At 42.5% G+C, this 15,090-nt stretch overlaps 1 protein-coding gene across 1 annotated transcript; it reads left to right on the top strand.

Annotated features, from left to right (window-relative positions):
- Positions 1-91: 91 nt before the first annotated feature.
- Positions 92-5,790, top strand: slc46a3 (solute carrier family 46 member 3). Its single transcript, XM_047607868.1, has 6 exons — positions 92-208; positions 592-801; positions 1,662-2,541; positions 2,754-2,837; positions 3,089-3,245; positions 4,246-5,790. Exons 2-6 carry the CDS (start codon positions 610-612, stop codon positions 4,361-4,363), a joined length of 1,431 nt encoding a protein of 476 aa, XP_047463824.1. The 5' UTR covers positions 92-208; positions 592-609; the 3' UTR covers positions 4,364-5,790.
- Positions 5,791-15,090: the final 9,300 nt, after the last annotated feature.

Raw genomic sequence — 15,090 nt, 5'->3', positions numbered from 1 at the left:
CTCGTGATTGACAGTTCGCTCCATCCAATCAAAACAGCCTCGGGAGGCTGGCGCTCCAATCACATGTGCGGTAGGAGGCGGAGCCTCTAGCTTCATATCAACCTCGTATGTTTGGTTAAATAACAAGAGCGGTGACACCGATGTCATAACGACACTGTCCGGTGCTGAACCAGCCGAGAAGACAATGTTCCAGGCGACTATTTAAAAGGTACATGTTACAATGCAGTCTCTCGCTACATCGTGATCCACATACATAAGGTAAACGTTGCAATCTTCCGGTGGGTTGTCTAATTTTGAGCGGGTCCAGCTGATCTTGCATCACAGTGTCCAGGAGACAACTCGGGACTTATATTATCTAACGTGCTGTATGAAATTGGATCCTGAATGCACCACCCACTGTCTCCTCAGTGATCAACAAAAGACAGAAAATAATATTTTAGGAGGGATGTTGTGACTATGAGTGTTTGCTTTGGACGCAGATGTCAGATGTTGTAAAATCATTTGTGTCCACTTGTCTGCTCAGACGTGTGCAGTGAACTTACACTTTTAACTTGTCTCTAAACATGTTATCCTCTCTTCTTTTTGTGGAAGTTTTTAGCCCCCCCCAAGATGAAGGGCCTTTACCTTGTGGAGCCGGTGGTGGCTCTGTACGCCTTTTGCAGTTTTCTCATCTATCCGCTTGTGCAGCAGTATGTGTACCGGAGGCTCTGGCAGGAGCTGATGAACACCACCTACCCTATCTCTGACAACACCTCCAGGTGTGCACCGCACAACAGCAGCAACCAGACAGACTTTAATGAGGTTAGTCATAAGTCTTTGGACGTTAAAAAGCATTCATAAATGAGTGAAGCCCGGAGCAATATTCTGAAATACCAATATTTGTTCACTGTGCAGTAAACACATCACACCCTAAACCAACACAACATGTGGGACAACTCTCTGACAATTACTCTATCAGTAATTCTTCCTGAGATATGGGCTGAACAAGTAAAAAAAAATGTCAAAGTGCCGACTCAATCCTAAGTCAGCAACTATCCATGTTTGTTTTCTGTCATGACACAGCACAATTTCTAACATGCCCTTTTAAGATTCCATCTTGCCACACAACTTGAGTAACAGCTTTAACTGCTGCGCACTAAGGGAGTCTTGTGAGTTATATTTGCGCTTCTAAACTTGCGTAGCCACTTACTGACGTACTGTGGCAGGGAGACTGTAGCTAGTGACTGTAATCTTCTTAAATCAATCACCATATCAGAAAGTCCAACAGCGCTTAATAATTTAATCAAGCAAATTGTGAGAAGGATTCAGGAAAACTATCATTCTTGAGGAATTGGTGACGTTTAAAACTTGGCATGTGTCATACAAATAATTAAATGGACCAAAAATGTTAAACAAAACAAAAACTGGAAAAACTCGATCCAAAAATAGCCACCTGTGTGCCTTCCTGGAAGAAGTCTTTGTTCCTTTAAGTTATGAACATCTCACATGACATGTCTGCGAAGCTCAAAGTTCTGTCATTGCAGAGTGTCCATATCTGTGTGCCGTTTGTCAGATAGTTATCTTGCCATTCTCATGCCATTTGTAGTTACATTCAAACAATCTGGTAACAACCTGGTTTTTAGGCTAAACCATGTCCTCTCTCTCTGTGTCTGCATTTCCAGGTGCAGAGGCAAGCGTCTCTCTTCTCCCTTTACTCAGAGCTCCTCTCCACGATCCCATCTCTAATTGTCACTCTCATGTTGGTGGCTTATAGCGACCGGGGAGGACGCAAGACCCCCATCATTTTGCCTTTGGTCGGCACGCTGCTCTACACACTGAGCTTCCTGACCGTGTCCTTCTTTGAGCTCAATGTTTACTTGCTCATCGGCGCCTCGCTTCTCAGCTCGCTGTTTGGCGGCCTGGGCACTTTTCTGGGGGGCTGTTTCTCGTATGTATCGGACTTGTGCGAGGACGGCAGTCAGAAGACGTTGCGCATGGCCGGACTGGACATGATGATTGGCCTGTTGTCGGGGTTAGCGTCGATATCAACGGGCTACTTTGTGAGAGCCGCAGGCTTCAACTGGCCTTTCCTAGTCTCCGCGCTGGGACAGTGTTTCATCATACTCTATGCAGTTTTCATCCTGGAAGAGACCGTGAAGAAGCCTCCGTCGGATGGCGACATTTTAGATCGCTCTGTTCAGCCGTCGGCCATAAAACAGATGGTGTTTGGGGTCTACCAGATGTTTGTAGGGGCCAGTCGCAGGAGTAAAACAGTTTTGGCCCTCCTGATGGTCATCTTTACCAGCTTCACCTTCGCCTATATGGGTGCGATCAACTTGGTCACACTGTACGAGCTAAACGCGCCGCTGTGCTGGACTGAGATTTTCATCGGCTATGGCTCGGCGCTGTCCACTACAGTGTTCCTGACCAGTTTTGTGGGAGTGCTGGGATTGACATACTGCGGTGTACCTCAGCTCCTCATTATCCTGTTCGGGATCCTGTCTGTCGTGTCCGGCATGATCGTGATGTCATTTGCTACGACCACTTTACTGATGTTTGTAGGTGAGCAATGATAAAAAAAAATAAATAAATAAAATTGTCTTCTGTTCAGCTTTTAATGTTAAATACCAAGCTTACATACAGCAATTGACTAGGTGTGAAGGAAGTATCTTTTATTGTTGCATTGTAAACTTGGAAGGCAGTTCATCATAGTTGTGTAATCTGTTATATTTGTGATTTCTGCACATCTCATAAACTCCCTCTGTTTACCACAGCGAGGGTGCCGATGCTTCTCACTATCATGCCTTTCCCCGTTCTGCGCTCCATGATGTCAAAGATCGTCTCAAAGTCTGAGCAGGGTGAGTGGGTTCAGGGCTTTGCATGAACCACAGAACCGTGTCTCTATCTGTGTTTGCAGAGTCAGAGTACACCAGAGTACACTGAAGAGCTGCCTGTCCCAGCAACTTGAGTGTTTCACTGGAAAAACAAAACAAAACACTCCTGAGCAGTTTCTGTTCCTTTTAACAAAGAAACCGAACATCTGGTTTCAGGCTTCACCTGTTGTTGGCGCCCCCTCTCACTTCTTATTTCTTCTGCGCTGTTTTTGCAGGTGCCCTGTTTGCCTTTCTCTCCTTTCTGGAGAGTTTAACAGGCAACGTGTCGTCCGCAGTCTTCAACAGTATTTACGCTGTTACGGTGGCGTGGTACCCTGGCTTCGCCTTCCAGTTGTCCGCAGGACTCTGTTTCATTCCTTTTTCTGTCCTGGGGTAAGTTAAACATTTGGTGTTCGCCTCACCCTTAAATGACCAGGCAACCATGTTTGCATGTTTTATTACAAAGTGCACAGAATTTACACAAATTTTTATTGTACCCCCACCGAGATAATTAGTCTCCATTTATTGTAGTACACCATAAAACTCAACCTACAGGCTACATGAAACACGCGTCAGGTCACTCATCAACAACGTTGATGCGTTCAAGAACATTTCCAAAATTCCTGATATAATGGCGTGCTGCTAAAAGCCTTACACTGGTGATCTAACATAGCTCAAGGTGTTCACGAAGTATTTTGTTCTTTTGTTCAGCCTACAGTAAAAAACCTCATGAGATTATGACCAGGCCAGGCTCCAGGTGTAGGACTGCCCTCCACAGACTCAGTTGCATAACTGAGTGTTTCCAAAAAAAAAAGAGAAATGCTTTACCTCGTAAAGCAAGAAGTTCCTCATTTCTTATTCAGCTTCCAGTGCCAAATGTCTTTCATGTGACATGCACAAACTATACCAACATAATCAGTCAAAGCCATAAACAGATACTTAGAATGGTTATGTTCCACTGAGTTGACAAAGCAGTGATGCTTAGTCAGTTTCGATGGCGTAGCGTGAAACATAAAACTCCTCGAGAGAGTCCAACTTTGTCACATGCCCTGCTTCTACTCTTACACAGTGGGTAGTTACAGAATAACAAAGAATATGCTTCAGCAATCTCAGCTGAACTTCAAAAAACAATCCCTAGTTGGGATACAAATGTTTTTTTTTACTCTAGCGTACTGTACTGATAAAGGAAAAGGTGTTTGTAACATCTCTACAGATTATTGGAAATTTAAAAATAACTAGCATCAGTGCAGGAAGTGTATATAACTCAGGTAGCTGATGTGAGCGTGCAGAGAGAAGCCACCGCAGAGAAAACGTTTCTCCAGTTTAGCGGGAACTGCTAAGAGATCGCAACATATCACTGTTTTTTTTGTTTTGTTTTTTTTCCACATTTCAGGGTGGTAGGTCTAGTAGGAGTGGATGATCCCAAAGAGGTCAAAAGGCAAGAACCTGTGCGCTCAGACGAGGAGAATCTCGTTGAAGATCAGAACGACAACACTCCTCTTCTCGGCTGAGCCACTTGCAACTGCATCATCAGAATTTGTTCATTCACCAGCACTTTGCTCATCTTTTCCCCCTAAAGTATCTCAGTGGCTTGTTTTCATACAATTTCATCTCTCTCTTTTTTCTTTTGCCAACATAGTTACCTACATTATGTGCGAAGGAATACTGATTTACATCTAATGTAACGGGTCTTGATGAGGAATAGCGTGCAGGCGTCCTCAGGCATTATTTATACATACCTCGAAATGGTCTAACTCTCACGTCACAAAGGGATTTGAAATTGTGACTATTTTGTTTTGTTGTGAGATTTAATATTTTGTGTCTTTGTGTCTCTGTCCCTGTCTCTCGTGAAATGTCTTTGAAAAGACGTATCATGAAATGCACCATATATTCAGGGTTTACTATATAACGTTACTGTCACACCAAAGTAGAAATTTGATTTGAAATATAGAAGTAAGTTTACAAAATAAATAAAAAAGAAGAAGAAGGAGAATCCTGGCACAAGTGGGAGTATTCCTAAGATTGATTGCACCACCGAAATCTGTGAAGCAACCACAGATTGAGGAAGGGGTTTTAAGAGGAACCATGTGGTATTTTGTTTCCATGTCTGTTCCAACTAAAATTTTCCTGGTTGTTCTCCAATGTCAATGTTTATTTTCTTAAAGATCTTTAGTAAAGACCTAAATAATATTGTATTATATCGTCCTGTCACCACATATTGTATTTTGTGTGTTTTTTAACATTACTCTGTCAGTTGAAAGTATGTATTGTTTTATGGAAGTCTTGGTCTTGATGGACATCAGTCATAGCACAGATTAGGTACAAGAACAAATTCTGATATTAAACAAATCTTTGAATCTTGAATATTGGACAAAACCATAAAAGTGGGTATATAATGGCTGGAGCCACATCTCTGGGATCCAGGATCATTTGAATATGACTTTAGGGTCATACCACAAGCATGTTTGATTGGTGCTGTCGTTTTGATTTTGTCCACTAGGTGTCACTCTTGTTTCAGGCACTGAGTCATGCTTTTCATAATCACTATCCTATGTTTACCCAATTCCTTTACTCTTTAAGTTTAGATTATTCGCCCATAATTTTGACTGACATTTTACATTCTGAATAGTAGATTAGGATGTAAACATAAAGCAGAGCTACTCCTCTCCGTAGTGTTTCTATTTTTCCGAAGGCAATAAAAGGGGGTATTGATGACTCTGCATTCGACCATAACAAACTTTATTATGTGGAGAGCGCAGTCATGGTTGAATTTAATGATCTGAGGGCCGGCTGAGAGCTGTGTGTATGTAATGTCGTGGTCCCCAGCAAAAGATAAGTTCCTATTTTAGTGCACAGTAAAATCAAGTACGATGAAAATATGCATAACAGTACTAATGTCACTAATGTTTTTGATTTTTTTTTTTTTTTTTTTTTTAAATGTCAGATCCCAACACTCGCATTATTAAAATATAGTTGATTTAATCAAACCTTGAACTTGTTTTTTGTTTTTTTTGTTTTTTTGTTTGTTTTGTTTCCCTGTGCTGAATTTCCCCTCTGTCTTTGTCCTCTACATGCAGATGTCCTTATTGTGTGCACATGCGCAAATGCAAACCCATTTTTCTTACGTACCTGCCCATTCCCTGGGAGAAAAGTGAGACTCGAGGAAACCGTGTAAGCATGCAAATGTTGTGTCGTATGGATGATAAATGGACATCAGACTTCCTGGCGGGAACCCCATCAGATTGCATGACTGCTTAGTTACTGGACCAGTGGGTTAGTGTGGAAACAACGAAGTGAGTAACTAATGTGGGTCACCACAAAAGATGAAATAAGATGGAAGATATGTAATAGAAATTCCCTCACGTGAATCTGCGCTGAACATGATTAAAATCAGATAAGACCTACACGTGATGCATCACACGGGCATCTTAAAGTTGGGCTTAAAATTGGACCCGTTTGTTATGGGAAATCATATAAGAATATAAATGCACAGCAAGCCCAAACGGGCTCAGTCTGAAACATTCAGAGAAATGCAAACTTAACACGGCAGTGAAAGTGTGTGCAATTTCCTCTCCCCCACTTTAATTGAAAATCCTGGCCATTCGTTGCATGTCAGCCTGAACTTAATTTGTGGAAACCGAGATGACGTCTGATCATAGGGTGCTGTTGCTCCATTTCCATCCTCAAACCTTAAGGTTCGTGACTGCCGCTTGATTGTAAGGTAATTTTGACACCAGGCTTGAATGAAGTGCAAGGCCTGAGGTTACGCTGCAACCAAGGGTGTGGGGGGACTCGCTTGGCACCAAACGTGAGGTTTCGGGTTAAATTAGATGGAGGTGTGGTGAGCAGTGACGATAGTCTGCGCTGTTTTCCCAGGGGTAGGGAGCTCAGGCGGGAGACGGTCTTGGTGGTGGCTTGTGTGCGTCTGGCACGCATGGGGTCGATGAGGATTAAAGGGAGGTTTGACAGTGTATGGTTGAGCGTGGAGGCAGGGGACCGAGGGTCTTTGGTTTCTGGTTTCCAAACTCGCTGAGTCAGCAGCACGATCATCTGCACCACATCACATCACCAAAGGCCCAATCTCTGATGTTGATCCAGGAAGTTAACAGACCTCTCTTTATCTCACTCTTGTGCTCCCTGTGAGGAGATAATTCACTATAATATAAAAAAAAAAAAAAAAAGCCATTTGAGGTGGTTTATGTGAGTGAGGCGCGAATGGAGAGGCTTTCCAGTCTGGAGCTATTTGATCATTTGAGGGTGATTTGCTCACACCCGGATCCGCTGAACATTCATTTTAATCCTCAGTCTGCACTTGCAGATGCGCAGGAAATTAAAAGACGTATTCGCCGGTTACATGCTATAATTCTACTCCTGATCCTGGCGTATTGTTTGTGCGTGTACCACAATGGCAGTGGACAATGAGCAACCACATCTCGTCTGCTATTGTCATCTAAACCATCGGCTGGAGGTGACTCATCTGTTCAGTCCTCCTCCACCCCTTTTTCTTTCCACAAAGGTCAACCTGCTGTGCAGCTCCTCTCCTGCTGGCAGGCCCCCGCCATTGGCTGTGGATGATGCGCATGACATTTCTCTGATTGCTCCCATCATCCAGTTCTCCCCATGTGACACCCGTGTGTGTTTTTTAATTGTCTGCTGTTTGTGTACGCTCTTAGCCAAGTGTTTGCTAAACAAAAAATCACTTATTTTTCGATTTTCTGCTTTCCCCAATGTCTTTTCTGATTTATCTGTTCATATCGCTGAGATAATCCCATGTGCCCACCCCATCTCTGCCTCATCTGGATCCCGTGGCTTCATGTGGTAACCACTCCTTCCACAGATGTCTATTCCCCGTCGTAACTGCCAATAATGTCTATTTCCTGTGTTCCCCTACGGGTCCTTTTACGTCCCTCCTTCACGTCCTCCTTATTTTCTCTGCACTACTCCACTTGAGAGAGTTGACTGGCTTTTTATTTTTTTTTTCATAACGTTTCAAGTAAAGGTCTTTAACCGCAGTCATTGACACACGCCCCAGCCGCATATCCTTTATCTCTCTGTTTGTTTTGGCATCTCCACCAGTCGTCCTATCTATAAGATAAGATAAGATAGTACTTTATTGATCCCCATTGGAGAAATGTTACAGCATAACAGTGACCAGAAGGAAATGAAATAATTAAATAAATTACATAGGACTACAACATTAAACAGGACAACAGGGAACAAAAAGTATAGTACAAAAAGTACAGTACACAAAGTGACAGAAGTTGTGGATAAAGTGACAGTGTAAGTATGCTACATATGGGCTCAGTGAGGTCAGAGCTGTGTGTGGGATAAGAAAAATGGCCTACATATCACTTGTAAATGTTGACCCATAACTTGTGTTAAAGTGTTAGAAAGGATATAATTTCTAAACATTGTGACGTTTTTGAGGGGCGGGGCTTAACTGGATGCAACACATCTCAAACACTAGCTTGTAAACGGTGGTTATTATATTTCAATGGACTGTTTTGGCAAGAATGGACGAGGAAAACGCATATTTTGGACAATATACGAATACAGTCACTCCCCGAGACTGTGAGTGTTATTTTAAAAAGTTGACTGATGGGATACATTCACACTCTCACTCACTGGATGGACGATTTGACCAAAAGAGGACACAGAGGGGACGAAGTCTGGCCTGTCTTTTTCAAGTGAAGCTTCTCCAACAAAGTTAATGCAAGAAGTAAGTGAAAACGCTGTGGAGGTTAATGTGGTAAATGCATCTTCTGCTTGGACACACCTGAAACGCGCAACTAACTTTGCGTTAACTAGCGGTTAGCATTAGCATTAACGTGTGACAAGAAACCCCCAAATAATGATTAACTTAACGTAATTTCAGTCACGATTTATTCTAACCCATACCGGTATCCAGGCTGAAACTGATGATGCATTACATATTAATATTATCTGATATGAAGTGTGCACGTTGTCGATTGTCTCACTTGAATCCTTTCTGATAATCTCAAAGCCAAACCAAAGTTTTCTACGACTGGCAGTGGTTTGTATGTGATAAAACTTCAAGTTAGTGTTTTTGATTTTGTGGTTTTGGCACCAAAGAATACAAGACAACGTTTTCATGGTTTAAATTGACAGTATTCGCCTCAAGCTTCCCTCTGTAAATTAATGCTAATTTACGGAGTTAGCATCATGAACAAATGTACAATTCTGTAATTTTTTGACTACACATTTTATTTTATTTAACTAGATATTACTTTATGTTTCAATTTTATTTTAATCTAATTTTATTTTATATTTCTTTTTACTTGTGGTTTTTAAGAGTGTATCTTTTATGTGCTAACTTACTGTGACCAAGTAATTTCCCTCATGGATCATTAAAGTCTGTCTACGTCTACGTCTAAAAACAATCAAGCGTCCACCCTGATACTATTGATTGATTAGAGGCCACTGTATTGCATTGTTTTTATAGTTCTGAATAAAACGTAAAAAGTTAATTGGTCTTACTGGTGACATTAAATAAACCTGCTGTCCACGCGTACCTACTGTATGTTTAAAGCTTGCATTGAAACGTGCTCCCTTAAACACTTTAAATTGATTTCCCTCTCAGCGCTGCGTGGGAGGACAGAGCTGAAGATGTGCTGCCACCCCGCTGAGAACACCATGATTACAGTTTACCGCCTGAAAGCTATGAATGTCATGTGTGTGGAGCAGTGTTCCTATCTTTAGCCGCGTCGCCTGCTGGTGAGCCGCAGCCTTAAAGAACAGCACACCGCCCCCCACACACAACATCTCCTGAACGGTGGCAGAGAAAAGGTCACTGTGACAATCAATACTCTGCCCGGTTGTGCTTCAGTGCGTCGGACTAATCAGCCCGCTGCCTGGATTCGTGGAGATGTCAGGACCTGATAATCAGAGGCGAAAGGAGAGACGGAGGCTTAGTAACAGCGATACGTGGAGGCCTTTCAGCATCTGTAATTTCACAGTGAGCATTAATGATCCTCCTGACATTTTCGTCATCATTATCCCTGTCATTACTCCTTTTTGCCGTCGTCATCATCTCGTGCTCAGTTGATGAATCCGGTCTCTTTTTTTTTTCCCTCTGGTCTCAATTTTCCCTCTAAAGGTTTTATTGTCTCTTTGGGTGTATTAACAGCAGCGTGTGTCTTAAGTGGGTTCACACTAATTGCATTTGGCAGGGGCGTGCTCTTAAACACACACAGACATGAGCACGCAGGCGGACAGAGAGAGAGAGAGAGAGGTACAGTATCTCTGGTCAAATCAGAAGCTGTCCAGTTTTACTCTAACATTACTCAAACCACAGAGCCAGTAAACCTTCCCTTTGGCCCCACTGGTGAACGGTATAAGCCGTGGAGCGATGTTAGAGCCACACAGGCACATCTGTATTTATCAGATTTACTGAAACCCCACCCCTGCTCCTGCTCCTGCTCCTTGTAGTGAGCTCATTTTTTTAAATCCTCCAGTTGGCTACGTCGGCTTTTCGCCCGTCTATTAATAGGTGCTTTTTATTTCAGTTTACATTAGCTCGGTTTATAATATAAGGAAAATGGCCCAAGTGTGGAAATTGTTATAAAAATGATGATATGATACAGCTGTTAGAATAAAATAAAAAAACAATGGCTGAAATAAAGGTTTTGTTTTTTTCTGCGTAGTCTATACTTAAACTTCAAATACACTGATCGGGCATAACATTATGACCCCCTTCCTAATATTGTGCAGGTCTCCCTTGTGTCTCCATCCACATCAGTGATGTCTGGCAACACAATGTTGTTAGTGTGAGCCATTGGGTCCTGTGGGTTGAGGGGAGGAGCTTGTTCCAGTGCGTCCCACAGATGCTTGAACATTTTGGGTTTTTGTGAATTTGGAGGCCAGGTCAACACCTTGCTCTGTTTTCATGTTTTTTTTTTTAGTTCCTGAACCATTTTGTGTGTGTGTGTGTGGGGGGGGGGGGGTGTCTGCTGCCATCGAGTGTCATTGCTGTGGGGTGGGGGTGCCTGGTCTGGTCTAGGTGGGTGGTACATGTCTAAGTAACATCCACACAAATGCCAGGTCCTAAAGTTTCCCAGCTAAACATTGTATTGTCACAAGATGATCAATGTTAGTTACTTCTCCCGCCAGTGGTTTTAATGTTGTGGCTGATGGGCGTATTTTACTATGTGGATCAGCTTATAGATGGTGTTTTAGTCTTAGAGAGACTGACACAAAAACAAGGCACATAATATGAACTTTTCTTCACAGCATGGAAGACGACAACAACTGAGGTTTATGGCACAGATGAATATCAAGCTTTGCTTAGACGGACAACACCTGTCATCTGGAGGGTAAGAAGAGTTACAACAGCATGAGAAGCACGTTAAAAGCATTTCCATTAGAGCTGCGTCACATGACCAACTGCAGCGCCTGGTCATGATTAACTGTATCTCTCTGTTTTGGGCATTTCCTGTTTCATTTTGTAAGTTACTAGCTCTCTGTCAATACGGATGTCTTCACCCTTGTAGCTGCTGCCCCCGATCGTTAGCTCCACCTTGATGCATCTCACCTGTGGCTCGTTGTTTCCCTTGTATTTCACTGTCACCGCGTTTCCTTCCCGTGTCTTTAGCCACGCGTTTGACTCCTCCTCGACCAGTTCTGCGTTTCGAGCCTCGTCTTTCCATTAATGCACGAAACCAGCAACAATCTGACTTTAACCTCCTCGTCACTGACCCTTAAAACTACTGTTGTGTTTTCATCTGTCCGAATTAGCGAATTCCCTCGATGCCCAACAATGGAGTCAGATGACTCATCTGGATCAAGTTTTTTAATGAAGACAGATATCTGAGCTGGCTTGTATTTTGTCTAACGGGCCTCCGCTGTGAACCCAAACACGAGGCAGGAAGTCCACGTCCCATTCGGTACAGTAGTAGATGATAGCATGTTTTGGGGTTGAGATGAAGGGGATACCAGGATATAATGGTGAATTTATTGTCCATGAAGCCCCAAGGGCATCCTCCCCTCTATCCTCTCTTCCTCTCCAACAATGAGAGAAGACTTGCAGCTGGAGCGAAACTACCAAAAAGTCCTTGAGCCTTTCTTTGTTCTGACTGTCATCTGCTAGCGGGGAGAGACTGGGACAGAAACCTCCTGGAGTGCATTTGCAGAGGCCGATATGCTCCCCACCAGCATGGAAAGCCTCGGGACGCAGATAGCGTCCAAAGGCCTGTTTTGACCTTATCATTTTCTGTTTTCCAGGCTCTCCTCTGCCAGCTGTTATTCCAGTCGTATTTGTGTCTGCGGGAACACTGCTAACATCTGCGCGGTGTCTGCAGGAGATTGATGTGAGTGATATCAGCATACCCCAAACATATACGAACATGAACATGTGGATTTGGAGAACAGAAATCACATCTGCTCACATGCATGCATATGCAACTGACAACCAGGCATGTGCACATGATCGTTTAGCTGGCCACCACCCAACACTTGGTTCTGTTTTATTTTTTATTTTTTTTTTTCCATCTTTATTTCCACATAGTGTGATGACTCTAACGACAAGACAACGGGGGGTTTCTCTAATACTTTAGAAGCCTGGTAAAGCGAGAACGTTTCATATGTATCTGCCAGTTTTCTAGCATTTTCTTTTTTTACTGCGAACCAAATTCCAAGACTCAAATTTCTCTCTTCTAACAAACGGTACAGGTTTGATGCAGGGGGCAGTGGTGAGGGGTTTGCGTGTTGGTTCGCGGTATGTGTCCAAAAGTGCTCCTTGTCTTCGCCCCTCAGCTGAGTGACATTATAAGACTCGCGAAAGCATGGGTAACAGAAGTCATGCTCCAAAGGTATTCAGGGAGATGCCACAGATATTTGTCTGAAATAGCATTAGTTTAAAGTACGTTGATTTTTTTCTACTTAAACCTGGAGCCTCTCAAATTATTTTACTGTTTCATTTAACTACACAAAGAAACCCTCACCTAACTTTGAGTAAGGTTGTTAAAGTTGTCCAATTGAAATACACAGATCAGGCACAAGATTATGACCGCCTTTCTAATATTGTGTAGCTCTCCCTTGTGCCTCCATAACAGTTGTGACTCATCAGAGAGTGGACGAGTGTGTCTTCTGAGGATGTCTTCTGGTGTAATTGGTAACAACACAATGTTGTTAGTGGGGGCTTGTTCCATTGCGTCCCACAGATCCTTGATCAGTTTTGGAAACTACAACACCTTGTGCTGTTTTTCACGTTTTTTTCAGTCGTTCCTAAACCGTTTATGTGGGGTGAGGAGGGTGTCACGTCTGGTCTAGGCCACATCAGTTGTGGCCGAATTGTGCCCAGTGTCAGGTAAAACTACAGGGACGCTCTATTACAACAAAAAACTCAGGATAACATTAAAGGGCTTCTTTAAAGATGTATTTTTCCGCTTGAATTCTTTGCCAAAGCTCGAAAACCAGGCACAATCATGTTTCTGGTGAGGCTAAAAATAACCAGTTTGTTTGTTTTTTTTATCCTCCCGTGTCCACATAGTTCCCATTTTATTCAAACTATTGCTGAAGGTTGGTGAGTGTGTGTGTATGTATACATATATACAAGCTTCAGCATTGTGTTTATTTTGTCTAAATTGTGCCAAGCTACAAGATGACAGCTGGCATTTTACTGAGAGGAACCCGCTGGTCAAACATACCAATCTCAATGTCAGTCTTCCATCTCTAAGTATGGCCCTGGATCTCGATTTTGAGAATACTGATTTTAAAAATAAACCAGGATGGGCACGTTCACACAAGCACGTTAAAAGTCAGCATCCCAACACATTTACATTCTGGATTTATTTTCCACAGTCTTCCTCACACATTATCGTCGTCATTAATGTTGTATTTGAGGACAATATATTTCTTTTCTTTCCCTATGTGTAAAACAAAAAAAAAAAAGAAAAAGAGTTATGGTTGCTTTTGACTTCCAGGCACCTGGAAATGAATAAACTCTGCCAAGATGTTTCCTGTATTACAGCTGCTACATGCTAAGCGCCACACCAGGGAGCAGTTTAGTACACGGACCAGATGCTCTAACCAGGACAATTTAATCAATTCCTTTAAAACACCCTCCTCATCAAATGGAAAATTAATCCATTGCACCGAGTCGAGGGTCTTCGAAAACAAGCTGTGCTTAAAAATCCTAATAAATGCGCTAAAGATCTAAACTTTTTTTTTTTTTTTTTTTTAGACTCAATCTGTTTTGGTTTCCTCCATTTACCATGAAATATTTTGCCTGACAAGAAGCTGGCTAGTTGACAGCTGTAGACTTTACATGTGTTGCCATTTTGAAGAGTGAACTTATGTGACCCAAATTATCTGGCCACGGGCTCCATCGTTTTACCAGCACCAGATGGAGGGTTTTTTTTTTGTGATATAGTTGGCTCGGTGCTGACTGAGATGTTTAGCAAATGAGGCAGAGAGGGGTAGTTAACCTTCATTTGACCTTATTGATTATGTCTTTATCAGCGTGCCCTACTCGCATCTACTGTGTAGTTTTGCAGGGACGTTGCGTTGGAGACAGGAACCACTCGGGGGAATCCTGAAAAGCTCTGTATGGGAAATGTTGTACGACAAATATCCTGCAGTTGGTGTTGTGAAATCTCGCAGTAGAGGTGCAGAAATAATCAGTGGGGGGATACGGCTTTTAAAAACCTTATTATGATGCAAAGTCCCAGACCCTTACGAATGTGTTTTTTTTTGTTTGTTTTTTTTTTTTATCAGATTTGACCGGGGTTTGGGACCATTTAAACTGCAGTTACAGCTCTCCTGAACTCCAGGGGGCTGATCTTGATAGTGTGAAATAACTGCCCAGGTATAAAGTGGCAAAACAAAGACTGTAAGAACTTTGGTGGAAGACAATGGCAGTAAAACAAATCCTGATATTTCAGCAAAACATAAGTCGCGTTTAAGAGAGGGGAGCGTTTCAATAAATCTTTTTTAAAAACTCTATTAAACGCTATGTAAAACACCGGCCGGCCCTTGCAATCAGTAGATCTGTTCATCATGCCAAACTCTCCAGAAGGGAAGGAAGGGATCAGTTAAGCAGCAGAAAAGAAAAGTGTTTTGTGCCATTGGTTTTTCCGTTCCTTATGCTCCACAATGGTTACACTCTCCTAAAATCAGAATTCTCGCTCGTTACAAAGAATGGCTCATGAAATCTTTCGGCGTGCTTTTGGTTTCCACTCCAGTCACCCATTCCATTGTTCTGCTTGATATTTATGGGCGA

Source organism: Mugil cephalus, chromosome 15 (genome assembly GCF_022458985.1).
Source record: "Mugil cephalus isolate CIBA_MC_2020 chromosome 15, CIBA_Mcephalus_1.1, whole genome shotgun sequence".
Lineage (NCBI taxonomy): Eukaryota > Metazoa > Chordata > Actinopteri > Mugiliformes > Mugilidae > Mugil > Mugil cephalus.
The sequence above is the reverse complement of the archived record's forward strand: the minus strand, read 5'-3'. Positions and strand labels throughout refer to the sequence as shown.